Source organism: Anas acuta, chromosome 3 (genome assembly GCF_963932015.1).
Source record: "Anas acuta chromosome 3, bAnaAcu1.1, whole genome shotgun sequence".
In the NCBI taxonomy this organism is placed as follows: Eukaryota; Metazoa; Chordata; class Aves; order Anseriformes; family Anatidae; genus Anas; species Anas acuta.
Genome location: NC_088981.1, coordinates 118,748,154 through 118,773,222, shown reverse-complemented (window position 1 = coordinate 118,773,222; position 25,069 = coordinate 118,748,154). Strand labels below are relative to the sequence as shown.

The window sequence follows — 25,069 nt, the reverse complement described above, 5'->3', positions numbered from 1 at the left end:
GCGACATGGCACCCCAGAAAGAATAGAATCAGACAATGGGACTCACTTCCGAAACAACCTTATAGGCACTTGGGCCAAAGAACATGGTATTGAATGGGTGTATCACATCCCCTATCATGCACCAGCCTCCGGGAAAGTTGAACGATACAATGGCCTGTTAAAGACTACCTTGAAAGGAATGGGCGCTGGGACGTTCAAAAACTGGGATACGCATTTGGCAAAGGCCACCTGGTTAGTCAATACTAGGGGATCTACCAACCGAGCTGGACCTGCCCAATCAAACCTGTTACGTACTGTAGATGGGGATAAAGTTCCTGTAGTGCATGTAAAAAATATGCTGGGTAAAACAGTCTGGGCTACTCCTGCCTCAGGAAAAGGCAAACCTATTCGTGGAATTGTTTTCGCTCAGGGACCTGGATACACTTGGTGGGTGATGCAAAAGAACGGAGAGGTCCGGTGTGTACCTCAAGGAGATTTAATACTGGGTGAGAATAGCCCATGAACTGAATTGTACCATGTTAATTAGTATATTATACTGTATGTTATCACTACCATGATTACTATAGGTGACTAATTAGAATGTATGGAAAAGAGTGTAACCTGAGCATGACATAAATGGTATGGAATAAGGGGTGGATAGATGTCCTGGTTTCAGTTAGAACAGAATTAATTTTCTTCCTAGTAGCTGGTGGAATGCTGTGTTTTGGCTTAGGATGAGAAGAGTGCTGATAACACCCCGATGCTTTAATTGTTGCAGAGCAGTGCTTATACTAAGCCAAGGACATCTCAGCCTTTTGCTCTGTCCTGCCAATGGGCAGGCTGGGGGTGCAGTAAGAGCTGGGAGGGGACAGACCCAGGACAGGTGACCCAAACTGGCCAAAGGGGTATTCCATCCCATCTGGGGTCATGCTGAACAATATATAGGGGTGGCTAGCCGGGGGGAGGGGGCCGGACTGCTCGGGGTTAGGCTGGGCATCGGTCAGCGAGTGGTGAGCAATAGCATTGTGCATCACTCGTTTGTACATACTATTATTACTTTCATATTATCACTATTGTATCATTATTATTATTATTGTTATTATTATTTTTGTTATTATTATTTTCCTGTCTTATTAAACTGTCTTTATCTCAACTCACGGGCTTCACTTTCCATTTCTCTCCCCCGTCCCAGAGAGGGAGGGGGGAGGGTGAGCGAACGGCTGCATGGTGTTTGGCTGCCGGCCGGGTTAAACCACGACAGCACCTGATGGTACCACACTGCAGCCAGCGCCAAGGGACATCTTGGGCCTCTTGGCTGCATTTTGGGGCGATGCCATCAGCAAGCAACCTCGGCGTGGGTGGGCTGGGGCAGCCGCGCGGGTCGGGGAAAGCTCGGCCTGCCCGGAGCAGCCCCTTGACCAGTGTCTGCCAGCTCGTCCCTGGTGAACCGCACGCTGTGTGATGCCCACATGCAGAAGGGCCGCGCTTTCCGTGTGATCGTGGTGGACAGCCGGCCGCGGCTGGAGGGCCGGGAGACGCTGCGCCGGCTGGTGCGCAAGGGCATTCACTGCACCTATGTGATGATCAACGCCATTTCCTACGTGCTGCCTGAGGTGAGGAGTGAAGCGGGGCCGTGCTGAGGGCGGTGGCAGGCCAGGGATGAGACTGAAGCGTGACAGAAGATACTGACACGCCTGCGCTGCTCCAACAGGTGTCCAAAGTGCTGCTAGGAGCCCATGCGCTGCTGGCCAACGGCTCAGTCATGTCCCGGGTGGGGACATCCCAGATCGCGCTGGTCTCCAAGGCTTACAACGTGCCCGTGCTGGTGTGCTGCGAGACCTACAAGTTCTGCGAGCGGGTGCAGACAGACTCCTTTGTCTCCAACGAGCTGGGTATGGTTTCTGTCCCCTTCTTCCCGCCCGGGATCTGCTCCCTGCTCCTGCTGCTGGCCAGGACAGGACTTGCTGAACCGTCCTGCCGGTCCTCTCCCTGAACCCTCGAGGGGGACCCCGGCCCGGGAGGGGCAGATGCGGGGGGCCGCGGGCGGCAGCGCGGTCCCTGCCGCCGATCCCGCAGCGTCTCCTCTCCCCGCAGATGACCCCGACGACCTGATCGTGCTCCGCAAGGGGCAGGCCCAGCTGGGCGGCTGGTCAGAGAACAAGTCCTTGCGCCTCCTCAACCTGGTCTACGACGTGACACCGCCCGACCTGGTGGATCTGGTCATCACAGACCTGGGCATGATCCCCTGCACCTCGGTGCCCGTCGTCCTGCGCGTCAAGAACGTGGATCAGCAGTAGGGGCGGCAGCACGGACCCTAATAAAGCAGGCCCCGTGTTAACGCTGCGTCTGACCTCTGTGGTGCGGCAGAAGCCGCGTCGCCCCGCGTCATCCCGGGCTCGGCTCGGCTCTGTCCTGGGGCATGCGGTCCTTCTGCCCGGCTCTGCCCTGCCCCTCTCCTCCTCCCGCGCCAGGCTGCGGCCGGGAAGGGCCTTCCCCGTCCCCGTTGTCCGATAAAAAGTTCGGATTTGTCACCCGGCGTGGGGTGCGCCGATCCACGCGCTAGGTCGAGATGCTGCTGCGAGTGCGAGACCCTCCGATTTCGGCGCGGGGAAGCAAGTGATCGCCTCAATATGAGTGGTGACACGAGCTTCGACTTTATTGCACAGATACCCGTATATTTATACACACAGCCACAATTATGCCTACTGGCCACTATCCTCTTGGCTAAGCCCAAAAGTGTTGCAAAAAACACTGTTTCTCCTACTTGCGGTTACAGCCCATAAGCTACTCCCTTACCTTCCCGGGCCTCAGACCCACCTGTTTCTCTCAAGGACAGACTGCTCCTTGGATATTTTCACAAGAACGCTTCTCCTCCGGCCTACTCCATGGCTATAAGCTCTGTATTTCCTTTGCCTTGCTTGTACAATTCCTCTAGGGACGCGTGCCCTTGCTCTTTGAGCCATTCTTCAACAATTCCCCCTTTTTCTTTTTGCACAAGTGTCGTGGTTTAACCCAGCCGGCAGCCAAACACCACGCAGCCGTTCGCTCACCCTCCCCCCTCCCTCTCTGGGACGGGGGAGAGAAATGGAAAGTGAAGCCCGTGAGTTGAGATAAAGACAGTTTAATAAGACAGGAAAATAACAATAATAACAATAACAACAGTAACAATAATAGTACAATGATGATAATAGTACAATGATGATGATACTACTGCTACTAATAATGTGTACAAACAAGTGATGCACAATGCAATTGCTCACCACCCGCTGACCGATGCCCAGCCTAACCCCGAGCAGTCCGGCCCCCTCCCCCCGGCTAGCCACCCCTATATATTGTTCAGCATGACCCCAGATGGGATGGAATACCCCTTTGGCCAGTTTGGGTCACCTGTCCTGGGTCTGTCCCCTCCCAGCTCCTGCTGCACCCCCAGCCTGCCCGTTGGCAGGACAGAGCAAGGAGCTGAAAAGTCCTTGGCTTGGTGTAAGCGCTGCTCTGCAACAATTAAAACACTGTTATCAGCACTCTTCAGGTATTATCAGGTGTTATCAGCACTCGTCTCATCCTAAGCCAAAACATAGCGTCCTACCAGCTACTAGGAAGAAAATTAACTCTGTTCTAACTGAAACCAGGACAACAAGCAAGGCCCCATTCGTCATTTTTGTTACCCCTTTCACAATACAAAATAAGCTATTATATATATATATATATATATATATATATATATAATTATATTCACAATTTCAAAATAAGCTATTTTGACAACAACGATTATCAGCAGTACAATAAGCAGCAATCTCAAACCCTCCTTAATAAGGGGTACAAGCCAAGGGGAAAGGTCACCAAACAGGGATTTCAACCAGGTAGCAAACGGGTTAACATTCCCTCGTATTCCATTCACGTGTTCTTTGAGCCAATCCAACCTTTTATGGATCAACTCACTGAGATCTGACAAATTAAAAGAGCACGTTCCTTCAAAGTCCTCGCAACAGCGTCCTTGGGCCAGCAGCAAAAAGTCAGTGGCTGCCCGATTCTGCAACACTGCGTGTTGGAGACTGTCCACATCATCCACCATTGGAGAGGGGATGGCGGTAGTTGCGTTGAACCGTTTCACTGTCCAGCACGCCAACTTTTCTGTTTGTGTCAGCGCCCGCGCGGCTGCCAGCCCTGGTGTGAAGGAGGAGGCAAATATTCGCGCGGTGGCTGACCGTAACTCAACATCATCTTTACAGGCAGGTGTTAGACCGTGAGTGTCTCTTTTCGCTCTGCTGGACATCGTCTTGGAGATGCTCAGCCAGTCCTGGCGGCGAGGTGCAAATAATCCGTTGTATCGCTAGGGAGCCGTGCCCTCGCTCTTTGAGCCATTCCTCAGCAATGCTGCTTATTTCGGAACTGCACAAGCCCAGGTACCGGGTGCTTTCCCCCAGAGCTGGCACACCTGAGGATTTTCCGTGCCGCTCGTCGCACGATCCCTTATCGGTACCGTTACGTGTCCGCACCATCCCCTGGCCTCCGCTCGCCTCCATCAATAGCAGGCTGCTGCCACGACAGAGTCGCTCTGCGCGTCCTCGGAGAGGAGAGGAAGGGTCCCTCGTTGGGACGGGCTCTCCCAGCCTCGGGGTGCGAGTTTTGCTGTTGGAGCGGGACGGGCTCGCAGACAGTCGGCCTCAGAGTACTCCAGACCTTTGGTTCTCAGCCCCCCGTTCGCACGGTGTCGATCTGTGACGTACTCCAGGGAACAGCGGGACGCGTCCCCCAGGAACGTCCCCAGACCGCGCTTCCCGCTCAGCAGGGCCTCGGTCAATCGTCCTTGAGCCATCTCCAAGGCCTGGCTCATCCTGCCCTGTCCTCAGAGGACGAGCTCCATCTCCTTGGCGCAAAACCAGAGCTAACCGCACGCCGGTGTGGGCCCGTGCTCTTGGACCGGGGCAACGGGGCCGGGCCGCTCCCGGGCCGGGCTCCGCAAGCCCCAGCGCCAGGCTCCGGCGGGCCCGGGGAGCTCGGGCCCGGGGGCGGGGCCGCGGGGAGCAGGGACCTGAGGGGCGGGGCCTGGAGGCGAGGCGGGCGTGTCCGTGCCGCCCGGAGGGGGCGTGTCCATGTAGCCCATGGGGGCGTGTCCGTGCCGCCCGGAGGGGGCGTGTCCGTGCCGCCCGGAGGGGGCGTGTCCATGTAGCCCATGGGGGCGTGTCCATGCAGATCAGGGGGGCGTGTCCATGTAGCCCATGGGGGCGTGTCCATGTAGCCCATGGGGGCGTGTCCATGTAGCCCATGGGGGCGTGTCCATGTAGCCCATGGGGGCGTGTCCATGTAGCCCATGGGGGCGTGTCCATGTAGCCCATGGGGGCGTGTCCATGTAGCCCAGGGGGGCGTGTCCATGCAGCCCATGGGGGCGTGTCCATGCAGATCAGGGGGCGTGTCCATGCAAATCAGGGGCCGCGCCGCATGCCGGGACCGAGCCCACGCCACGCGGGGCCCCCCTGGAGACCCCCGTGGGCGCGGAGCGGGCTCGGAACGGGGCCGGAGCTCGGGGCGGGGAGGGGGCGTGGGGAGGGCCCGGGGTGGGCTTTGGGGGCTGGTGTCCGTGTGCTGGGGGTGCGTGCGCTGTGGTGGGGCCGGGTGGTCGGGGAGGTGGGGGCATACTTACCTGGCAGGGGAGACACCATGATCAGGCAGGTGGTTTTCCCAGGGCGAGGCTCATCCCCTGCACTCCGGGTGTGCTGACCCCTGCGATTTCCCCAAATGCGGGAAACTCGACTGCATAATTTGTGGTAGTGGGGGACTGCGTTCGCGCTCTCCCCTGGTTCCGAGGTTCAAAGACAGAGCTGGTGACCGCTGTAGCGATCGTGAGCGATGCATCGCTGGTGACCGATGCAGCGATGGACTGAGTCGATCGCCGTGGACGCGCGGGGCTCGGAGCGCGCTGCGTCCCGTGGAGAGGCCCCGGTGGGCCGGAGCTGCAGAACGGAGAGAGGAGCCCACGCAGGAGCAGGGGGCTGGGGGGAGCTGCCGCCCGCGGGGGAACCGTGCTGGAGCCTGGAGCAGTTTGCTCCTGGGGGATGGACCCCGTGGGACGGAGCCGCGTGGGAGCGGTACTTGAAGAGCTGCTGCTGCCTGTGGGCAGCCCCCGCGGGCTCAGTTCGGGAAGGACGGCAACCCGCGGGAGGGACCCCACGCTGAAACCGCGCTTCCTCCGCGGCTCCTGGGAGTCACGGCAGGGTCCGTGGCTGCCTCCTGCCCCACTTGGCGATGCACCAGCAGAACAGCCAGGATCCTTCTGGATCCTTCTGGAACCCAGCATTAATCAAGCCGTGGCTTACAGGAAGGAGAAGTGAGATCATCGAGGGGCAAAAAGAAAGCCAACAAGGAAAGGCAAAGTCAGTTCTGTGCTGCAGCTTGGCAGGTAGGTGCTGCTGGCTGGGGGGGGCTGTGGGTGCGTGGGCAGCTGGCGGCGGGCCCAGGCCCACGGCGAGGGGAGGGGGCTCCCGTGGGACCTTCCCCTGGACCCACGCCCGCTCCTTTCCCCCCAGGCAAAGCGGGAGCTCGCCAGGAGCTGGCGCTGCGCTCACCGGGCAGCCCACGCGGGACAGGAGCCGAAGCTCAAAGACACAGCCAGTGATCGCTGTAGCGATCGTGAGCGATGCAGCGATCGTCAACGATGCAGCGATCGTCAACGATGCAGCGATCGTCAGTCAACGATGCAGCGATCGTTCGTGAGCGATGCAGCGATCGTTCGTGAGCGATGCAGCGATCGTCAGTCAACGATGCAGCGATCGTCAACGATGCTACAGCGATCACCGGCTGTGCCTTTGAACCTCGGAACCAGGGGAGAGCGCGAACGCAGTCCCCCACTACCACAAATTATGCAGTCGAGTTTCCCGCATTTGGGGAAATCGCAGGGGTCAGCACACCCGGAGTGCAGGGGATGAGCCTCGCCCTGGGAAAACCACCTGCCTGATCATGGTGTCTCCCCTGCCAGGTAAGTATGCCCCCACCTCCCCGACCACCCGGCCCCACCACAGCGCACGCACCCCCAGCACACGGACACCAGCCCCCAAAGCCCACCCCGGGCCCTCCCCACGCCCCCTCCCCGCCCCGAGCTCCGGCCCCGTTCCGAGCCCGCTCCGCGCCCACGGGGGTCTCCAGGGGGGCCCCGCGTGGCGTGGGCTCGGTCCCGGCATGCGGCGCGGCGCCTGATCTGCATGGACACGCCCCCATGGGCTACATGGACACGCCCCCATGGGCTACATGGACACGCCCCCATGGGCTACATGGACACGCCCCCATGGGCTACATGGACACGCCCCCATGGGCTACATGGACACGCCCCCTCCGGGCGGCACGGACACGCCCGCCTCGCCTCCAGGCCCCGCCCCTCAGGTCCCTGCTCCCCGCGGCCCCGCCCCCGGGCCCGAGCTCCCCGGGCCCGCCGGAGCCTGGCGCTGGGGCTTGCGGAGCCCGGCCCGGGAGCGGCCCGGCCCCGTTGCCCCGGTCCAAGAGCACGGGCCCACACCGGCGTGCGGTTAGCTCTGGTTTTGCGCCAAGGAGATGGAGCTCGTCCTCTGAGGACAGGGCAGGATGAGCCAGGCCTTGGAGATGGCTCAAGGACGATTGACCGAGGCCCTGCTGAGCGGGAAGCGCGGTCTGGGGACGTTCCTGGGGGACGCGTCCCGCTGTTCCCTGGAGTACGTCACAGATCGACACCGTGCGAACGGGGGGCTGAGAACCAAAGGTCTGGAGTACTCTGAGGCCGACTGTCTGCGAGCCCGTCCCGCTCCAACAGCAAAACTCGCACCCCGAGGCTGGGAGAGCCCGTCCCAACGAGGGACCCTTCCTCTCCTCTCCGAGGACGCGCAGAGCGACTCTGTCGTGGCAGCAGCCTGCTATTGATGGAGGCGAGCGGAGGCCAGGGGATGGTGCGGACACGTAACGGTACCGATAAGGGATCGTGCGACGAGCGGCACGGAAAATCCTCAGGTGTGCCAGCTCTGGGGGAAAGCACCCGGTACCTGGGCTTGTGCAGTTCCGAAATAAGCAGCATTGCTGAGGAATGGCTCAAAGAGCGAGGGCACGGCTCCCTAGCGATACAACGGATTATTTGCACCTCGCCGCCAGGACTGGCTGAGCATCTCCAAGACGATGTCCAGCAGAGCGAAAAGAGACACTCACGGTCTAACACCTGCCTGTAAAGATGATGTTGAGTTACGGTCAGCCACCGCGCGAATATTTGCCTCCTCCTTCACACCAGGGCTGGCAGCCGCGCGGGCGCTGACACAAACAGAAAAGTTGGCGTGCTGGACAGTGAAACGGTTCAACGCAACTACCGCCATCCCCTCTCCAATGGTGGATGATGTGGACAGTCTCCAACACGCAGTGTTGCAGAATCGGGCAGCCACTGACTTTTTGCTGCTGGCCCAAGGACGCTGTTGCGAGGACTTTGAAGGAACGTGCTCTTTTAATTTGTCAGATCTCAGTGAGTTGATCCATAAAAGGTTGGATTGGCTCAAAGAACACGTGAATGGAATACGAGGGAATGTTAACCCGTTTGCTACCTGGTTGAAATCCCTGTTTGGTGACCTTTCCCCTTGGCTTGTACCCCTTATTAAGGAGGGTTTGAGATTGCTGCTTATTGTACTGCTGATAATCATTGTTGTCAAAATAGCTTATTTTGAAATTGTGAATATAATAATATATATATATATATATATAATAGCTTATTTTGTATTGTGAAAGGGGTAACAAAAATGACGAATGGGGCCTTGCTTGTTGTCCTGGTTTCAGTTAGAACAGAATGAATTTTCCTCCTAGTAGCTGGTAGGACGCTATGTTTTGGCTTAGGATGAGACGAGTGCTGATAACACCTGATAATACCTGAAGAGTGCTGATAACAGTGTTTTAATTGTTGCAGAGCAGTGCTTACACCAAGCCAAGGACTTTTCAGCTTCTTGCTCTGTCCTGCCAACGGGCAGGCTGGGGGTGCAGCAGGAGCTGGGAGGGGGCAGAGCCGGGCAGAAGGACCGCATGCCCCAGGACAGAGCCGAGCCGAGCCCGGGATGACGCGGGGCGACGCGGCTTCTGCCGCACCACAGAGGTCAGACGCAGCGTTAACACGGGGCCTGCTTTATTAGGGTCCGTGCTGCCGCCCCTACTGCTGATCCACGTTCTTGACGCGCAGGACGACGGGCACCGAGGTGCAGGGGATCATGCCCAGGTCTGTGATGACCAGATCCACCAGGTCGGGCGGTGTCACGTCGTAGACCAGGTTGAGGAGGCGCAAGGACTTGTTCTCTGACCAGCCGCCCAGCTGGGCCTGCCCCTTGCGGAGCACGATCAGGTCGTCGGGGTCATCTGCGGGGAGAGGAGACGCTGCGGGATCGGCGGCAGGGACCGCGCTGCCGCCCGCGGCCCCCCGCATCTGCCCCTCCCGGGCCGGGGTCCCCCTCGAGGGTTCAGGGAGAGGACCGGCAGGACGGTTCAGCAAGTCCTGTCCTGGCCAGCAGCAGGAGCAGGGAGCAGATCCCGGGCGGGAAGAAGGGGACAGAAACCATACCCAGCTCGTTGGAGACAAAGGAGTCTGTCTGCACCCGCTCGCAGAACTTGTAGGTCTCGCAGCACACCAGCACGGGCACGTTGTAAGCCTTGGAGACCAGCGCGATCTGGGATGTCCCCACCCGGGACATGACTGAGCCGTTGGCCAGCAGCGCATGGGCTCCTAGCAGCACTTTGGACACCTGTTGGAGCAGCGCAGGCGTGTCAGTATCTTCTGTCACGCTTCAGTCTCATCCCTGGCCTGCCACCGCCCTCAGCACGGCCCCGCTTCACTCCTCACCTCAGGCAGCACGTAGGAAATGGCGTTGATCATCACATAGGTGCAGTGAATGCCCTTGCGCACCAGCCGGCGCAGCGTCTCCCGGCCCTCCAGCCGCGGCCGGCTGTCCACCACGATCACACGGAAAGCGCGGCCCTTCTGCATGTGGGCATCACACAGCGTGCGGTTCACCAGGGACGAGCTGGCAGACACTGGTCAAGGGGCTGCTCCGGGCAGGCCGAGCTTTCCCCGACCCGCGCGGCTGCCCCAGCCCACCCACGCCGAGGTTGCTTGCTGATGGCATCGCCCCAAAATGCAGCCAAGAGGCCCAAGATGTCCCTTGGCGCTGGCTGCAGTGTGGTACCATCAGGTGCCAGCTGGGCAGTTCTGCGTTAGCACGGGGTCCTGCCCCGGGGACAGCCCTACCTAAACGTGTCTGACTCCCAGGGCTGGCTGTAGCTCAGTGGGTGCTGCCACACGGGCCTCCAGGCACATCCTGCCCAAAGGAATCCAGGAGGTGTCTGTGTTACCTGGGGCAAGAGTTGGAATCCCACCGAGTACCTGATGGGCTGGCATTGCCTAGAGATAAGCCTGGGCAGAGCTGCAGCCTGCCCTCACCATTCCCAGTCCCATCCTTCCAGGCACCACCTCACTACACTCCTCGGGCCCCCTCCCTGTCTTCGCACAGAAAATCACCCCCGTGTCTCAGCGCTCTTTGGAAGCAGTGCTGACCTCCCCCCGTCCACAACCACAACAAACGGCTCCCCCTGCACGCGTCCCTACAGGATGTGCCCAGCGCGGGGAGGCGGCGCTAGGACCTGCGCACGGGACAGCCTCCCGCGTCCCGCCCCGCCCCGCCCCGCTCGCCGTCACGTGCTGGGGTCCGCACGTGGCCGGGCGGTGCCGCCGGCCCGGTGACGCCATCTCCGCGCGCCGCCCGCCGCCATGTTGCGGGTTCCGGGCCCGGCGCCGCGCGGGGCGGGTGGCGGCGGCGGCGCGGCCCGGGCCGGGGCCATGCGGGAGGCGCCGGCCTGAGGCGCTCCCGGAGCTCGGCGCATGGCGTCCCGCGGGGCCGGGGCCGGGGCCGCGGGGCCGGGCGGGGCCGCCCGCGGGCCGCGCTGCCGGGACCGGAGCCGCCGGGGCCGGCCGGGACGGGGAGCGGCGGCCGCCGGGCGGAGCCGGGGCCGCGGCCGGGGCCGCGCGGGTGAGCCCGGGGCCCTCCGGGGAGCGGCGGCGGCGGCGCTGTCCCGCGGCCCGGTGCTGACCCGGCCGTGCCGTTCCGCAGGGGACCCGGCGGCGCCCGCGGAGCCGTCGCCAGGCGGCGGGGAGGGGGCGGCCGCGGCCGAGGCCCGGAGCGACGCCGGCCCCGAGGGCCCCGACGGCAGCGGCGAGACCTCGGGGGGAGCGGGGAACGGCCCCGTGGGCGCCGCGCCCAGGAAGCGGGGCCGCAAGTCCAAGGCGGAGCTGCTGGTGCTGAAACTGTCCCGGGACCTGCCCTGCCCGGCCCCGGAGCCGCTCTGCGTGCAGAAGGCGCTGGACGGCAGCGAGGCCGCCGAGGGCCTGGAGGCCGCCCCCGGCCGGCGCCCCAAGCGGCGGGCAGCCAGAGTGTGAGCGGGGCCGGGGCCGGGCGGGGAACGGGAGGGGAGGGGAACGGGAGGGGAGGCTCGGGGCTGCGGGCACAGGGCTCCGTGAGGCCCCTCCTGGTCTGAGGCACCCCAGTGCCGTTCCTGAAGGGTTTGTCCCGCAGTTTGTGACAAACTGGTGCCCTGCGGAACCAGCTCCTGCTGTAGGAGAAGGTCCCGGGGCTCAGCAGTGGGTTGCGGAGAGCAGCAAGGGCTGCGGCTGAGCGCGTTGTGTGACAGCAGGGGGCCGCCTGTGGCGGCGCTGAGGTGGTTCCTGGCAGAGCCGGGGGGAGGCTCGTCCATGTGGCAGCCACACGCTGCTCCGCAGGGCCTCTGAGGGCCGGTTGGGCAGTGCAGGCACCCCCTGAGCCGCTGGGTCTGCAGGGCAGAGCCGGGAGCTGCGGTGCCCGACCCCTCACCCTGTGCTGAGGGGCTCCCAGCACCTGCTGCAGCAGCGTGCCCCCGCAGGAACTCCTCTGCTGAGCTCGCAGGAAGCTCTCCGGCTGCCTCACCTTCTGGCTGGCAGCAGGCCAGGCGCGGCTCTGCATGCTGGATGCCTTCCCAGCTGCTCCCGGGGGCCCTGGAGAGGCTGGGGAGGGCCTGGGTGCTGGCCGTGCCATCTGGGCAGGTGCTGGTGCAGCCTGACTGGGCAGTGCTGGAGCACGCTGTGTGCCCAGGCAGCGCTACAGAGCTGGCAGGGCTGAGTGCAGCTCCCTCTGTTCACTGCTGGGCGATGCCTTCGCTGTTCCAGGGCGTTGCTTTACCTCCAGGAGCTGGCGGAGGAGCTGACATCTGCGTACCAGCCCCCAGCTCCCAACGAGGGTGCCCAAGAGCCAGAGCCTGAGCGTGTCCAGAAGAAGCGTCGGAGGAAAAAGGAGGAGGAGACTGACAGCGATGATCCCGCACAAGACACTGACTTTGTGCCCTCAAAGGAGGTGTTGCTGCAGGCCGAGGAGGAGGAAGGCAGCGATGCTGCGCTCAGCGAGGCGTCAGAGTCGGAGCTGGAGCCGCTCCGGCGGCACAGCACGAGGACGTCATCTGCAGGGGTAAGGGCAGGGTCTTTGCCTTGACTGATTCTTACCTTTGGTGTGCCATAAATGACACAGCATTTGAGCTGCCTCCTGGTGTGTGTCGTGTGTGCACGTACCCCTGCCCCCCCACCCTGTCTATTTGAGGCAGGTCAGTCCCAAAGCAGGGTTCGGTCAGGGCTGGCACGGTTCCTGTATGCTGTGAGTCCAGGCCTGAGCTCCTCGGGCTTACCTGCAGGCAAAGGCAGCTGAGAGCCTGGGTGGGGACAGGGAGCTGTGCTCCTGGGGGAGCGTGCGGGGTGCCAGGCTGCTGCTGAAGCTGATGGCAGGTTAAGGCAGGGTCCTGGAGGCTGCCCCGTAGGATTTTGTGCCTTTGGCACAGAGCGACACGGTGTTGGGTGACTGCTGCTGTGGAGACTGGGAGAAAGCCCTGCGCCTGTGCGCTGTGTCAATGCCTTTTGGGCAGGCTCGGCCCCCAGGGGCTCGCGGGAAGGTTTGGGCAGGCTGGGGCGGCCCGGGTGGGGTCCTCTGGCCAGGTCCTGTGCTGAGTCTGCTCTTGTGCCCAGAGATCCAAGCCCCAGTGCCGAGGCCTTGCTCCCAACGGCTTCCCCAACTCCGTCATGGCCCCGGTGGAGAAGTGCTCCAGCATCACCTGCAGCCTGTGAGTGCAGGGCCTGGGGGCTGGGGGGGGGCTGGGCTGGCTGCGGCGGGCGGTGGTGTCCGTAGTGGTTGCCATTGGTGCGGGGACGGAGGGTTCCTATCGGGAGCAGCAGTGTGCTGCTGGCACCTGCTGGGGACAGCATGGGAACCCGCTCATCTCAGCCTCATCTCGTCCCCACCGCTGTGCAGCCCCTGCCTGGGGCCGTGCGTGGGGCTGTGCGGGGTCTGGATGGAGCTGGGGGCCCTCAGCAGGGCAGGGGTGTGCCATGGCCAGGACAGAGCAGGGCACGAGCCCCGCAGTGCTGCTGGGGAGCAGGGTGGTGATGCCCGTTACATCCGCTGCAGGCGGGAGCAGAAGTACTCGCGGTGGGAGTTCCCTGACTGGATCCCTCTGGTGCACAAGTGGATGTGTCTCTCCGAAAGGTACCGTCAGCGGCACAGGGAGGGTGAGAGGCCAGAAGGGACGCGTGGCACAGAAGGGACGCGTGGCACAGGCGCTGCCTGCATCAGGCTGCATCCTGGGGTAGTCCTGGCATGGTGGGGAGCGGGCTGGGGTGGAGAGGGGAGGATCGGCCTTAAGGGCTGTGCTCCCACCTCCCCCTCTTAGTCCTAGTAGAGCAGATGGCACCTTCTCACAGGCTCTGGGGGACTTGTGGCTTTGGCCAAGGAGTCCGAGTGCCCCAGGGAGGCCAGCAGCAGCGCGCTGTGCTGTGTGGGGGGTGGGATGGCTGCAGGCGTCCCCTCACACTCCTCTGCTTCCCCAGCGAAGCTGCCCCGTACCTGCCAGTGGAGGAGAAGTCTCCCCTCTTCACTATCCAGCGGGAGGGCATTGAAGACAACGGTGCCTTGTACAGGCTGAACAGGTTGGTGGAGGGGCTGCTTTGGGGCGGTGGGAGGCATTACGGTGTCCCCCAGTCCCTGGGCTGCACGGCCGCTGCGTGCCGCGTGCTCTGGGATCCTGCCGTGTCCAGCCTTGTGTTGGGGCTCTGCGCTGGCTGGGTGCTGCCGTGCCTTGTCCCGTGGTGGTGCTGCTCCTGCCCAGCACCCTGACCTGCCCTCCTGCTGGCAGGTTCAACTCCCTGCAGCCCCACGAGGAGCGCCGGGACGTGTCGTTCTTTGTGGGCGGCCCCGTGTGGGCGATGGAGTGGTGCCCGACCCCGGAGGGCTCAGTGGCCCCCCAGTACGTGTGTCTGTACTGTCACAAGAGCATGGATGAGACACACAGCGTGGCGGGGCTCCACAGGGGCCCGGCGCTGCTGCAGCTCTGGAGCCTGGGCACACTGCAGCAGGAGGGGTGAGTCCGGCCTGGGGATGGCCCCGAAAGGGAAGAGGGGCGGGCGTGGGCCCCTTGTACCCCGGCGGTGGGGCTGGTGGCAGCCCGCTGCTGTTGGCAGTTTGTCCTCTCCCAGAGGCTGAGCCTCGCAGGGCAGTGCTGGCAGCCAGCTTTGCTTCTGCTGTGTGCTGGAGCTGCTGGGCACCAGCTCCGCTGTTTTTCACCGTTCAACCCGTGCCTGCAGCTCTGCCGACAAAGCCGGGCTGGCCTACGCTGTCGCTACCGACCACGGCTGCGTCTGGGACATGAAGTTCTGCCCCAGCGGTGCCTGGGAGCCGCCCAGCACCTCCAGGAAGGTGGGTGTGTGGTGGGAGAGGCTGTGCCAGCCCTCGGGCTGCCTTTGGCTTTGTCCTGGCGACTCTGAATTCCTCGTCCCTGCCAAAGCCTTGCCGTGGCCAGGCAGGATGGCGCAGGGGGCCCTCGCCCCTTTGACAACAGCAAACGGGAGGCTGAGGGCCCGCGCGTGTTTCTGCAGCACCCTCAGATGAGCCGGCTGGGCCTCCTGGCTGTGGCCTTCTCGGACGGCAGCGTGGTGCTGTACTCCCTCCCGCACCCCAGCGCCCTGCAGAGCTGCCAGAGAACCCAGGTAAAAGGTAGGAAGAGCTGTGGCACCCTGCCCCTCGTCGCTGCGTGCCGGGGGGGCAGCGCGCGAGCCTGGGGCTTGCCCACCCCCGGCACAGGGTGTGTGGGGTGTGTGTGCCGTGCTGGGGGGCGAGCGGGGCGCTGACACCGTGGGGCCGTGCCCAGCCCTGCCGGGAGCCGTGCCAGGTGGTGGGGGGGAGAGCAGGGTGGGGATGGGGCAGTGCTGCGGGATGGGGCCTGGCGGGAGAGGGGAGGGGAGGGGGGGCAGCTGCCACTGTCTGGGGGTCTGTGGACTAGGGGCTCTGGGGGCACTCAGCAGCATCACTGCAGGGCACGGCTGCACCCCTGTGTTCTGAGCCTTCCTGCCTGCCGCGGGGGGGGGAGCACGTCCTGCTGGGGCAGAGCTGCGCCTTCCCACCCGGCCGTTTGTCGCGGGGATCCGGGGCTCTGCGCTCCCGTCTGGCACTGCCTAATGGTGCTTGTAATAGCCTCATCTGCTGGGTGCTGAGCGAGATTGATGACCTGTGCGTGCTGCTCGTGGTCGCTCAGCCGTGGCTGACAGCCCATACGTTGGCTGCTGACAGTGGGAAATGGGCTCCCTGCACTGGCGCGTGCCTGCCAGCCCCCAGCAGCGTGCCGTGCTGTGCCGTTTGCTGGTGCTGCCTCTCCCAGCCCCCTCCCAGGCCGCTGGTTCCGGACGGTTTGCGCTGGCTGCCGCAGCCCCTGCGTGGGGAGCTTGCAGCAGGCGCGGATCCTTCCCCAGCCTGCAAAGCTCCCGTGGACCAGCTGGGTCCTGTCGTGTCGCATCAGCCAGGCTGCGGCAGCACGGACTGTCCTTGCGCCGCGCAGTCACGTCGGGGTGCTGGTGGGGATTTGCAGCTGCGGGATCGCTGCCAGGCTGCAGTGTGCTGTGGCTCCCGGCTCAGCACGGCTCTGCTGGGCCCCCCGCGTGCCTGCCCCACTGCTTCCACTGCACACCCAGCCCGGGGCTCCTCGCTGCGCTGTGCCCTGGTGTGCTTGCAGTGCCAGAGAAGGCACACAGCTCTCCTGTATCTGCACGGCACCACCTCTGCCTGTGGCTGTCATGTTCTGAAATGCAGACGTGCCTGGTTCTCTGCTGCGTGCAGAGGGCAGCCCCCCTCTGGAGGTGGGACTCCTTGCCCAGCACTCGTGTCACTGTCAGGGATGCTCCTGCGGGCAGAACCAGCACTGGGGGTCCTGCGGGCATCTTGTTGTGCACGCACATCGTCTGGGTGCAGGAGTGGGCAGGACAGGGACAGGAGCCCCGGCCAGGGACCTGGGAGCACCAGGCCAGATTTGAGTCTGCGAGCAGCTCCAGCCGGTGGCTGTCCTGACCTTCCTCTGCTCTCTTCTAGATGGGTCCCTCCCCAAGCACGTTATCTGCAAGGTCAGTGTCTGCTGCTGCTGTGCTCCCCTGTTGGGGCTGACACCCAGCGAGCCTCCTGCCTGGGGCTGGTGGGGAGCTGGGGAGGGCATCAGGAAGCCTGTGGAGCTCGCTGGCCCCAGCGTGTTTGGGGCAGCAGCCTTAGAGCTGTGCTCCCAAACCTGCGTGGCCCTGGCTCTTGGGACAGGTGGTGACAGCACAGGGCTGTGGCTTACGCTTGTCTTTTTGCCTCCAGGTGCAGTGTACCACCACGCTCCAGGTGGGCTCTATCCAGGCAGGGAGCCCATCAGAAAGCGGCCAATGCTTCAGCCTCTCCTGGATGCCGTCCAAGCCCCACCACCACCTTGCAGCTGGTTTTTATGATGGTGAGTTCCCCTCTTGCTCAGGGTGGGCTGTGTCCCGCGGCAGAGCCTTCAAGGCGCAGCTCTTGCCCTGCAGCAGGCAGTCACACAGCAAGCTTCGTGCTCCTGCTCCGCACTGCCTCAGGTCCCCCACTGTGGTGCTGTGCATCCTGTGCCCTGTGCCCGGTCGCTCCCCTGTGCTGGGGCAGAAGCGGGGCAGCTGTCCTGTGTGCACCCTGCAGGCACTGTGGCCATCTGGAACCTGCTCACCAAGTCCCTGCTGCAGCGTGTGTGCCAGCCCGACGGCTCCCTCAAGCTCTACCCTTTCCAGAGCTTCCTAGCCCACGACCATGCTGTGCGGAGCATCGAGTGGTGCAAAGCCAACAGGTGAGGGCTGGGAAGCTGGTGCTGGGAGTGAGTGCTTCCTGACAGAGCAGGCTCTCTCCTGCTGAGTCTGCTGTGCCAAGATGGGTTCCAGCAGACCCAGCGCTGGTGGCACTTGGCCCTCCAAGGCACTGAGGCTGGACTGGGGTTCCTGGGGTGAGGGGTGGCTGCACTGCTCCCGTGGGAGCTGTGCTGCAGGAGCGGGGACAAGGCAGAGCTCTGCTCTGGGGTCTCAGTGCTGCCTTTCTCCTGGTTCTCAGCAACTTCCTGGTCACGGCAGGGAATGACAGGAAGATCAAGTTCTGGGACCTGCGGCGGCTCTACGAGCCCATCAACAGCATCAAGCGGTTCCTCAGCACCGAGGTGGCCTGGCTGCTGCCCTACAACGGGGTTACCGTGGCCCAGGACAACTGCTATGCCTCGTGAGTGCTGTGGCCATCACGGTGCCTGCTCTGCAGCTGGGATCTGCTCTCACCTCTGTCTGTCCCCAGCACAAGGTCCCCTCTGGTCCCTCCCTGCCTGGGAATGTGAGGGCGAGCTCTGCTCACGGAGCATTGCATCGCAGCCGCGGTGGTGGTGCAGCTGAGGGCATCTGTCTCTGGGCACAAGCCAGGCTAACAACGGGGGGACAATGCCCTTGGGCAGGGCTGGGAATGGCTCCCAGCCCTGGGGATGTGGCTTGCACCTGGGCTGCGGGGCTCCCGCTCCTTCGGGGTGGCAGCTCAGAGCTGTTCCCTCATCCTTTCCTTTCTGTTGCAGTTACGGTCTCTGTGGGATCCACTACATTGATGCCGGGTACCTGGGCTTCAAGGCTTATTTTGTGGCCCCTCGCAAGGGGACTGTGTGGGTAAGAGACATCAGAGCCATCTGGGGGTCAGGGGCCTGCTGCAGGCCCTGTGCCTGGGCTGGGCCCTAGCCCCATCTCCTCCTGCAGAGCATTTCTGGCTCGGACTGGCTGAACACGGTGGCTGCTGGAGACATCACCGGCGAGCTGGTGGCTGCGGTGCTGCCCGACCTGGCCATCAATCCCCTCAACGTCAAGCGCTCGTCGGACCGCAGATTTGTAAGCGGCTGTTGCGTTGTCCGAGCGGTGCCTGCGTGTGCACCGAGCTGGGCTGGGCGGTGCTGCTGGGCTGCTGGGTGGGTGCTGGCACCCGGCCCTTGCTGAGGGTCCTACGTCTGGGCACGGGCACCAGGACATTCGGGGACGGGCTTGTGCATGGGGAAGGCCTGTCCCCTCTCTGTCCCCTCTGTCCCCTCTCTGATCCCTGCCCTCATGGCAAGGTCACTGCAGCCCCGGTGCTGTCCCTGGTGCTGCGGCCACCCGAGGGGCACGGACAGACCCGCTGCCCTGCCCTCAGCTGCATCTCCCCCACAGCCAGTCTACAAAGCTGATCTGCTGCCCTGCGGCCCCACAGGACCAGAGAACAGTGAGCAGGCACTGCCGAAGACCAGGCTCTACAGCGAGATGGTGGCGAAGGCCTACATTCGGTTTCGGGACACGGACCTGGTATGAGGGCAGAGGATGGAGTGCTCCCGACCAGCAGCAGGACTGGTGGCGGCCTCGGGGCATGGGGCAGGGGGAGAGCCCAGTCAGCTGGGCTGTGTCTGGGTGTGTGGGGACAGCAGCGCATGGGGAAGTGGCACAGACGCATGGCAGCCCTTCACCCAGCACAGCCTGACTTCAGCAGCCCCCCCCAGAGAGCAAGGGGATGCTCTGCTCTGTGCCCAGGGAGCACGGGCTTCACAGCAGGGTCTGCCTGGCTGGGCAGCCCCAGCAGTGAGCCCTGTGCCTGGTCCTGAGCAGGGCTGAGGACACGAGCCCAGGGCAGGATGAAGCTCTGGGTGTGCTGGGTACAAGGCAGCAATTTGGGTCCCCCAGCACTGGGAAGGAGCCTGGGGCTTGCAGCCTGCGTGGGCCCGTACTTGCTGTGCCAGGCTGTCTTTGGAGCCCTTTGTGAGGGGTCTCAGGAAAAGGCTGCTTGCCCAGGGCCCCAGGGATGGGGAGCATCCAAGCTGCCAGCCCTGGAGCAGGGCATGGCTGAGGGGGACTTCCCTGCTCCCGTCACTCCCCGGGGGTATGGTTTGTGCTGCCCCGTGGCCGTGCTGCCCTTTGCAGCAGGCTCAGTCCCCTGGCCAAGCCGTGCCTACCACTCCTGTGCGTGCAGCCCCTCGTGCTGTGCCGCCCCTCACCGTGCTGCCCTTTCACAGCGCAGCTTCAAGAACTTCTCGAGCCGGGAGCCCATGCGCAGGATGCACACGCAGGAGGTGAAGGCAGAGCTGAGCCTCGACCGCCTGCAGCTGGAGTCCCTGCACAAGGTGAGGCGGCTGCTCCGAGCCATCAGCACTCCGGGAGAGCAGAGGCTGCCACGTGCTGCCCCTGGGGGCCGGGGTCCTGGTGCCTCGGCCCCATCCCTCCTGACCCCCTTCTCCTCCCACAGGTGCGCTTCAGCCCCAACCTGGACTCACAGGGCTGGCTGCTGTCCGGCGGGCAGGCTGGCATCGTGCGGGCGCACTGCGTGGCGGGGCTGGCGTCTGGCACAGACCAGCAGCTGCTGCCGCAGTGCCGTGCCCGCTTCAGCTCGCTGTACGGGGCTGAGCCCTGCAGCCCCGGCCCCCCCGCAGCCTCCCCCCTGCCAGCCGAGTAGCGGGGGGCCCCTCGCTGCCACCGCCTGCGTTCGCCCACAGCAGCAGCTCCGGCGTCTGCGCTGCTGGGTGCCAGGGGCTGTGCGCCCCTCTTGGTGCTTCTTACCCGGGGCCTGCCCTGGGGAGGGATGGTTGCTCCTGGCTGTCACCCGGGATGCTCAGGACGCTCGTCCTCGTGCTCTGGGCCCTGAAGGGTCCTTTCTGCGCTCTTTGGTTTGAGCTGGTGCGGGGAGGGCAGTGGGACTGGGGTCGTGTCTATGGCTTGAGCTGCGGGTCTCAGGGTCTGATGCAGGGGAAGAGCTACGGAGACGCATGTGGGGCTGTGCTTGCGCTCGCCTGCCCCCCTCCCGTTGCTGGCAGACCCCACAGTGCGGGTCCTGGTGGGGGGGACCGGACTGGCCTTGCCCTGCGTGGGGCAGATGTGGCTTGCAGCAGCGCCGGGAGCTCTGGAATCGCTCACATTGAGCCTGTGTTCTCAGCGGTGCAGTAAATGTGGTTTGTTTTTTACGGGGTGCTGGTGGTGCTAGCGTGGGGGGAGGCCTGGGGCGTGGCGCTGTCAGAGCCCTCCCCCCTCCCCGCTCCCCTCCGTGCGGATGCCTCGGCTGCTCTCTGACACATTTATTGGTGGCCACGAGCTGTGCAGCCACCCACTGGAGTCCTTGCACAATGAGACACAGACACGCCACAGGTGCACCAGACAGACTCACGAAGGTGGGAATGGGTCAGGCCAAGGCACGGCAGCACCCAGCCCCCGCCTGGGCCTCACAGCTGGGAGCAAAACCAGGGCACCCAGAGCTCAGGGTGAGCTCCGTCCCCTTGCTCCAGCGTGGATGCAGTGGGGAGGGAGGGGACAGACAGAGCCCCCAACACAGCAGCAAGCACAGGCCCCTGGGCACTGGGCCTGGGGCAGTGCTCCCGCCTGGCGCATGGTCCCCATGCCCAGGGCTGTGCTGGGTTTGGCCCCTGGTGTTGCAGAGCAGCACTGGAGGCTCCCCGGGGCACCGCAGCGCTGTGCTGCAGGGGCCGGGTGCTGTGCCCCACGCTGAGCAGGGCTGGGGCCCATGGGGTCTATGGAGGTGGGCACGGTGCAGCACCGGGGCAGGACTCCAGGCACTGCACCTGCCCTATGGTGCCCCCATCCCACAGTGGGCAAAGGGCTCAGGCCCGGGGGTCCTGGCAGTGCGGGCAGCCCAATGCCTCCTCCTGGTACCGCTCCACCTGCACCGTACACGACACGAAGCCGAATTTGCTCTGCAGCTGGCTGGTGGCTTCCCGCAGCACCGTCTCGGGGTTGGCGCTGGCGTCTGGAGGTGGCAGGGACCCACGATCAGCCCCACAGCGCCCAGCCCAGCCCTTGGGGCTGTGCGAGCCAGCGCAGGGCACTCACCCACGGCCACGTGCACGGACACCACGGGGTGGCTCAGCGTCAGCGCCCAGATGTGCAGGTCGTGGGTGCCCCTCACCCCGCTCACTGCCAGCAGCACCTCCTTCACTGCGTTGAACTCGATGCCCCGCGGTGCCCCTGTCAGCGGGGCCAGTCAGGGAGGGGCCGGCCCCAGCCCTATTCCCCAGCTGGGGTCAGGGTTCCTGGGGCCTGGGGGGCAGCTGGGGGTGGGGACACCCCCAGTCTGGGACCAGGCTGCGGCACAGTGCCTCTGGGGTGAGGCAGCTGCTCCCCATGTGGCAGAGAAAGGTCTGGGGGGGCTCAGAGGGGCCAGAAATGCTGGGGGTGGGCTGGGTAGGGAGCAGAGGTTGCTGTGGGGTGGGCTGCTCTGTGCTCCCTGAGCAGCCCCTGCACCCCCTTCCCTGTCCCCCCCTCACCTTCCATGAGCACTCTGAAGACGTCTCTGAGGATAGTGAGGGTGGAGCCAAGGACGAAGACCGAGAAGAAGAGGGTGCTGATGGGGTCTGCGATCTTGCACTGGGGCTGCAAAGAGCAGGGGCTGCGTGAGGCTGCGGGCAGGAAGCGCCAGCAAGCTGGGCTGGGACCCCCGGGGACCCAGTGCCCCCCAGTGCCCGGTGGAGGATGGGAGCCCAGCCCACGCGGGGACCACGCACCTTGAAGTAGATGATGGTGGCGGCCACCAGGACACCAATGCTCTGCAGCAGGTCACCCACCACGTGGACAAAGGCTGCACGGACGCTGGTGCTGCCAGGCAGGGGGGCATGGCCGGGCAAGCAGCCCCCTGCGCTCTCCAGCTGCTCGTAGCCCCCCATGCCGTGGCCGTGGATGGCGGGGGCCTGGTGCAGGATGTATGCCATGCTGCGGGGAGCAGAGCGGGCTCAGGGCTGGGCAGGGAGCGAGGGGCCCCGCTGACCCTACCGGGGTGGGGGAGAGAGCACAGGCAGGGCTCAGCAGGGACAGCACAGCCACTGTGCGGGGGTTCAGGGCAGGACGGGGAGTTGGGAGATTTGGGACTGGGGCATGAGGGCAGGGCTGAGGGGAAATGCTGCTGGGGGGGGGCAGGGGATGTATGTGGGGCAGGGAGTAGGAGGAGGCAGCACTGGGGAGAGGAAGGCTCGGGACAGAGGGACCGAAGGGGCGGCTGGGGGCTGGGGCTGGGGGCTTGGGACACCAGGTGCACGCATGGGGCAGGGCTCAGGCCAGGGCTGTGTGGGGCCAGGGGAGGCAGGGATGAGGGTGCGTGGGACATACACCAGGTTGACACCCACGGCGCTGGCAGACGTGGCCAGCATGGCTCGTGCCTCGATCTCGTAGTCGTTGCTGATGATGCGTGCAGCCGCCAGGTAGACGAGGGCCCCGGTGACAACCCAGATGGAGAGGACGGAGGCCAGCGCACCCAGCGTCTCTGCGGGGTGGGGGCCATCAGTGCCTGCCCCAGCCACGGGGCTCCCCCGGTGCTGAGCCCCCCGCCTCACCTGAGCGGTGCCAGCCAAAACTCATGGTCTTGGTGGGCGGGCGGGCAGAGACCCAAAGCGAGAAGAGGCTCACGGACATGCTGCCCACGTCCGTCAGCAGGTGGGCTGCATCCGTCATGATGGCCAGGCTGTGCGCCAGGTACCCGCCTGCGGGACGGCACAGCTGGCGGCTGGGGCCCGGGGGGGTGTCCCGGTCCCATCCCGGCCCCGTCCAGCCCCATCCCAGCCCCATCCCAGCCCCGTCCCAGCCCCATCCCGACCCCGGCCCCCCGTTACCTATCACCTCTCCAACCATGAAGACGCAGCACACGGTGCAGGCGATGCTCAGCTGCCGCCGGGCTTGAAGCCTCTCCGGGCCGGGGCTGGGGCTGGGGTCGGGGGGGGCCGGGCTGCAGGGGCACTGCGGGCCCCCCCCCGGCTCCGGGGCCGCGTCCTGCCCGCCTTCCCCGGGGCGCAGCGGTGCCGGGGCCTCCCGGGAGCCTGCGAACAGCCTGGGGGGGAAGGGGGTCAGAGCCGTGCCCGGGAGGGGGCTCCCGGCGCCCCCGTCCCCTGCGGGGCACGCGTCCCTCCGGTGCCCGGTCTCGGGGCCGGCCCCGCCGCAGCCGGTAGCGAAGCCGGCGGAGGCGGACCCCGGGGGCTGCGCCCTCCCCCCGGGGCTCCGTGCACGAACGCGCCGAGAAACCGGGAGGAAGGACGGGGGCTCCGGGGGGGCACGGGGCACTCGAGCGCCTCGGCGGAGGGCGGCGCGGGGCTGCCGGCGGGGCCGGATGGTGCCCGGGGACCGGTCCGCCCCCGCCCCGTCCCCGCACGGCCGGGGCTGCCCGCGTCGGGCCGGGGGAAGGCTGGACGGGGGCGGCGGCGGGTGCGGGGGACGGCGGCTCCATCCCGGGGCCGGGGCCGGGGGGCTCGAGGTGTCGCTGCCGGTGCAGGGCCGTGACGGACGGGCGGGCGTCGGGGCGGGGCGGGGGGTGCACGGGGTGCCGGGGACAGGGCTCAAAGCGCTGATGCGAGGGGTACCCGTGAGGGCAGAGGGGGGACGGGGCGCGGGTGCAGGTACGGGGGACGATGGACGGACGAGCATCGGTGCGGGGGTGGCAGCCGGGCGCCGGTGTCGGCTGGACACCCGCGGGGATGGCGCACAGGTGGGGGGGGGACGGTTCCGGTTGGAAGGAGGCGACGGTACCGGGGAGGCGACGCGTGCAGGTCTGAGGGGCTGAGGACGCCGCCGCGGGCTGGGCGGCGATGCCGGTGCTGGCTGGGGGCCGGCCGGGGGCTGCGGAGGTGCCGGTGACAGCCAGATGGATGAGGGCGCGGGGGCGGGGGGCGCCGGACGGGCCGGGGGCTTGCGGATCCCGGGAGCGCGGGGGGTGGCAACGTCGGGGGGAGCCGGGGTCGGGGGCTGCGGTGCCGGGGAAGCCGGGGGCTCGGGGCGCCGGGGGTGATGGAGATGCGGGGGATGACGGAGGTGCCCGGGGTGAGGGGGGAGCGGGTGTCGGGGGATCGAGGGCTGCGGATGCGGAGGGTGATGCGGGTGGGGTGCGGGGGCGGTGGAGCCGGGGGTGCCGGGGGTACCGGGGGTGTCGGGGGCACTGGGAGGTGGCGCTAGCGGGGGGCGGAGGGGGCGGCTGTGCCGGGGGTGCCGGGGGCGCCGGTCGTGCCGGTGCCGGCAGCATTGCGGGCTGGGGTACCGGGGGTGCCGGAGGCGTCGGCAGCGGCGGGGGCGCCGGTAATGGGGGCACCGGTGATGGGGGTACCGGTGCCGGGGGTACCGGTGCCGGGGGTGCCGGTGCCGGGGGTGATGGGGTGGCGGGGGTGATGGAGGTGCCGGTGCCGGGGTGCCGGCGGTACCTCTTGAGGCGCAGGCTGCCGTCGGTGCGGCCGCCCCGCGGGCTGACCAGGCGGGCGCTCTCGCTGCCGGACGGGGCCGGGGGCTCCATGGCGGGGCGCGGGCAGCACCGCGGGCAGCGCGCCGGGACGGCACAGGCCCCGCCCCCCAACGAGGCCCCGCCCCCCGGAGAGGCCCCGCCCCCCGGAGAGGCCCCGCCCCTTTGACGAGGCCCCGCCCCCTGAGCTCGGCCGGTCCGAATGGAGCCGCCGCCAGGCCCCGCCCCCGCCCCGCCCCCGTCCCGCCCCTCCCTCGGCGCGCGCCGAGACTCCGGGGGGGCCCCGCGCTCGCTCCCGACCCGGAGCCGCGGAGCTGGGAACGGGGCCGGGGCCGGGGCGGTCCCCGCAGGGCTCGCGTCGGGAGCGGCTGCTGGCGGGGGCCGTGTGCTCGGAGGTTCCCTCGGCACGGGGGCCGCCAGCCGGCCGTGAACGCGCGCCCCCCTTGGAGTTACCAAAGTCTCGGGACGCCCGAGGCACCGGGACACCTGCGGGGGGGGCGGCGGGGAGCCCCGACCCTGCCTCC

At 65.6% G+C, this 25,069-nt stretch overlaps 4 protein-coding genes and 2 non-coding genes across 8 annotated transcripts; 3 read left to right on the top strand and 3 right to left on the bottom strand.

The window, feature by feature from the left end:
• Positions 1-1,373: 1,373 nt before the first annotated feature.
• LOC137855063 (translation initiation factor eIF2B subunit delta-like) lies at positions 1,374-2,317 on the top strand. Its single transcript, XM_068679180.1, has 3 exons — positions 1,374-1,592; positions 1,691-1,871; positions 2,074-2,317. Exons 1-3 carry the CDS (start codon positions 1,449-1,451, stop codon positions 2,274-2,276), a joined length of 528 nt encoding a protein of 175 aa, XP_068535281.1. The 5' UTR covers positions 1,374-1,448; the 3' UTR covers positions 2,277-2,317.
• A 3,295-nt stretch (positions 2,318-5,612) lies between these two features.
• On the top strand, positions 5,613-5,776 carry LOC137855082 (U1 spliceosomal RNA). The gene has a single exon (XR_011095511.1). It is a non-coding gene; the product is annotated as a U1 spliceosomal RNA (small nuclear RNA).
• Positions 5,777-6,796: 1,020 nt separating this feature from the next.
• On the bottom strand, positions 6,797-6,960 carry LOC137855116 (U1 spliceosomal RNA). The gene has a single exon (XR_011095543.1). It is a non-coding gene; the product is annotated as a U1 spliceosomal RNA (small nuclear RNA).
• A 2,117-nt stretch (positions 6,961-9,077) lies between these two features.
• LOC137855062 (translation initiation factor eIF2B subunit delta-like) lies at positions 9,078-10,433 on the bottom strand. The gene is made up of 3 exons (XM_068679179.1): positions 9,803-10,433; positions 9,524-9,704; positions 9,078-9,321 (listed from the first exon to the last, which is right to left on the bottom strand). Exons 1-3 carry the CDS (start codon positions 9,944-9,946, stop codon positions 9,119-9,121), a joined length of 528 nt encoding a protein of 175 aa, XP_068535280.1. The 5' UTR covers positions 9,947-10,433; the 3' UTR covers positions 9,078-9,118.
• A 293-nt stretch (positions 10,434-10,726) lies between these two features.
• Positions 10,727-20,289, top strand: GTF3C2 (general transcription factor IIIC subunit 2). Of its 2 annotated transcripts, none has more exons than XM_068679171.1 (18): positions 10,727-10,985; positions 11,067-11,388; positions 12,155-12,449; positions 12,998-13,092; positions 13,437-13,514; positions 13,856-13,954; positions 14,161-14,385; positions 14,609-14,720; positions 14,900-15,017; positions 16,383-16,414; positions 16,647-16,776; positions 16,995-17,139; positions 17,397-17,558; positions 17,896-17,983; positions 18,071-18,199; positions 18,555-18,646; positions 19,348-19,455; positions 19,578-19,716. In XM_068679171.1, the coding sequence occupies exons 1-17, from the start codon at positions 10,838-10,840 to the stop codon at positions 19,406-19,408; spliced, it is 2,331 nt and encodes a 776-aa protein (XP_068535272.1). In that variant the 5' UTR covers positions 10,727-10,837; the 3' UTR covers positions 19,409-19,455; positions 19,578-19,716. The 2 variants fall into 2 exon arrangements, with proteins under 2 accessions (XP_068535272.1, XP_068535271.1); XM_068679170.1 differs by having other exon boundaries at positions 10,730-10,985; positions 18,515-18,646; positions 19,578-20,289.
• Positions 20,290-20,415: 126 nt separating this feature from the next.
• SLC30A3 (solute carrier family 30 member 3) lies at positions 20,416-24,712 on the bottom strand. Of its 2 annotated transcripts, XM_068679174.1 has the most exons (8): positions 24,511-24,712; positions 22,939-23,153; positions 22,663-22,809; positions 22,439-22,592; positions 21,841-22,045; positions 21,604-21,709; positions 21,170-21,304; positions 20,416-21,086 (listed from the first exon to the last, which is right to left on the bottom strand). In XM_068679174.1, exons 1-8 carry the CDS (start codon positions 24,597-24,599, stop codon positions 20,941-20,943), a joined length of 1,197 nt encoding a protein of 398 aa, XP_068535275.1. In that variant the 5' UTR covers positions 24,600-24,712; the 3' UTR covers positions 20,416-20,940. The 2 variants fall into 2 exon arrangements, with proteins under 2 accessions (XP_068535275.1, XP_068535274.1); XM_068679173.1 differs by lacking the exon at positions 24,511-24,712 and having other exon boundaries at positions 22,939-24,193.
• Positions 24,713-25,069: the final 357 nt, after the last annotated feature.

What these genes read in the sequence shown, in the direction of transcription:
- LOC137855063 (XM_068679180.1), top strand. Translation starts at nt 1,449, where the DNA reads ATGCAGAAGGGCCGCGCTTTCCGTGTGATCGTGGTGGACAGCCGGCCG. An exon ending in TTTCCTACGTGCTGCCTGAG is followed by an intron (nt 1,593 to 1,690) that starts GTGAGGAGTGAA and finishes CTGCTCCAACAG; the next exon opens with GTGTCCAAAGTGCTGCTAGG. An exon ending in CTTTGTCTCCAACGAGCTGG is followed by an intron (nt 1,872 to 2,073) that starts GTATGGTTTCTG and finishes CTCTCCCCGCAG; the next exon opens with ATGACCCCGACGACCTGATC.
- LOC137855062 (XM_068679179.1), bottom strand. Translation starts at nt 9,946, where the DNA reads ATGCAGAAGGGCCGCGCTTTCCGTGTGATCGTGGTGGACAGCCGGCCG. An exon ending in TTTCCTACGTGCTGCCTGAG is followed by an intron (nt 9,705 to 9,802) that starts GTGAGGAGTGAA and finishes CTGCTCCAACAG; the next exon opens with GTGTCCAAAGTGCTGCTAGG. An exon ending in CTTTGTCTCCAACGAGCTGG is followed by an intron (nt 9,322 to 9,523) that starts GTATGGTTTCTG and finishes CTCTCCCCGCAG; the next exon opens with ATGACCCCGACGACCTGATC.
- GTF3C2 (XM_068679170.1), top strand. Translation starts at nt 10,838, where the DNA reads ATGGCGTCCCGCGGGGCCGGGGCCGGGGCCGCGGGGCCGGGCGGGGCC. An exon ending in CCGCGGCCGGGGCCGCGCGG is followed by an intron (nt 10,986 to 11,066) that starts GTGAGCCCGGGG and finishes GCCGTTCCGCAG; the next exon opens with GGGACCCGGCGGCGCCCGCG. An exon ending in CAGGACAACTGCTATGCCTC is followed by an intron (nt 17,559 to 17,895) that starts GTGAGTGCTGTG and finishes TTTCTGTTGCAG; the next exon opens with TTACGGTCTCTGTGGGATCC.
- SLC30A3 (XM_068679173.1), bottom strand. Translation starts at nt 23,743, where the DNA reads ATGCTCGTCCGTCCATCGTCCCCCGTACCTGCACCCGCGCCCCGTCCC. An exon ending in CATGGTTGGAGAGGTGATAG is followed by an intron (nt 22,810 to 22,938) that starts GTAACGGGGGGC and finishes GCCGTCCCGCAG; the next exon opens with GCGGGTACCTGGCGCACAGC. An exon ending in GTCCGTGCACGTGGCCGTGG is followed by an intron (nt 21,087 to 21,169) that starts GTGAGTGCCCTG and finishes TGCCACCTCCAG; the next exon opens with ACGCCAGCGCCAACCCCGAG.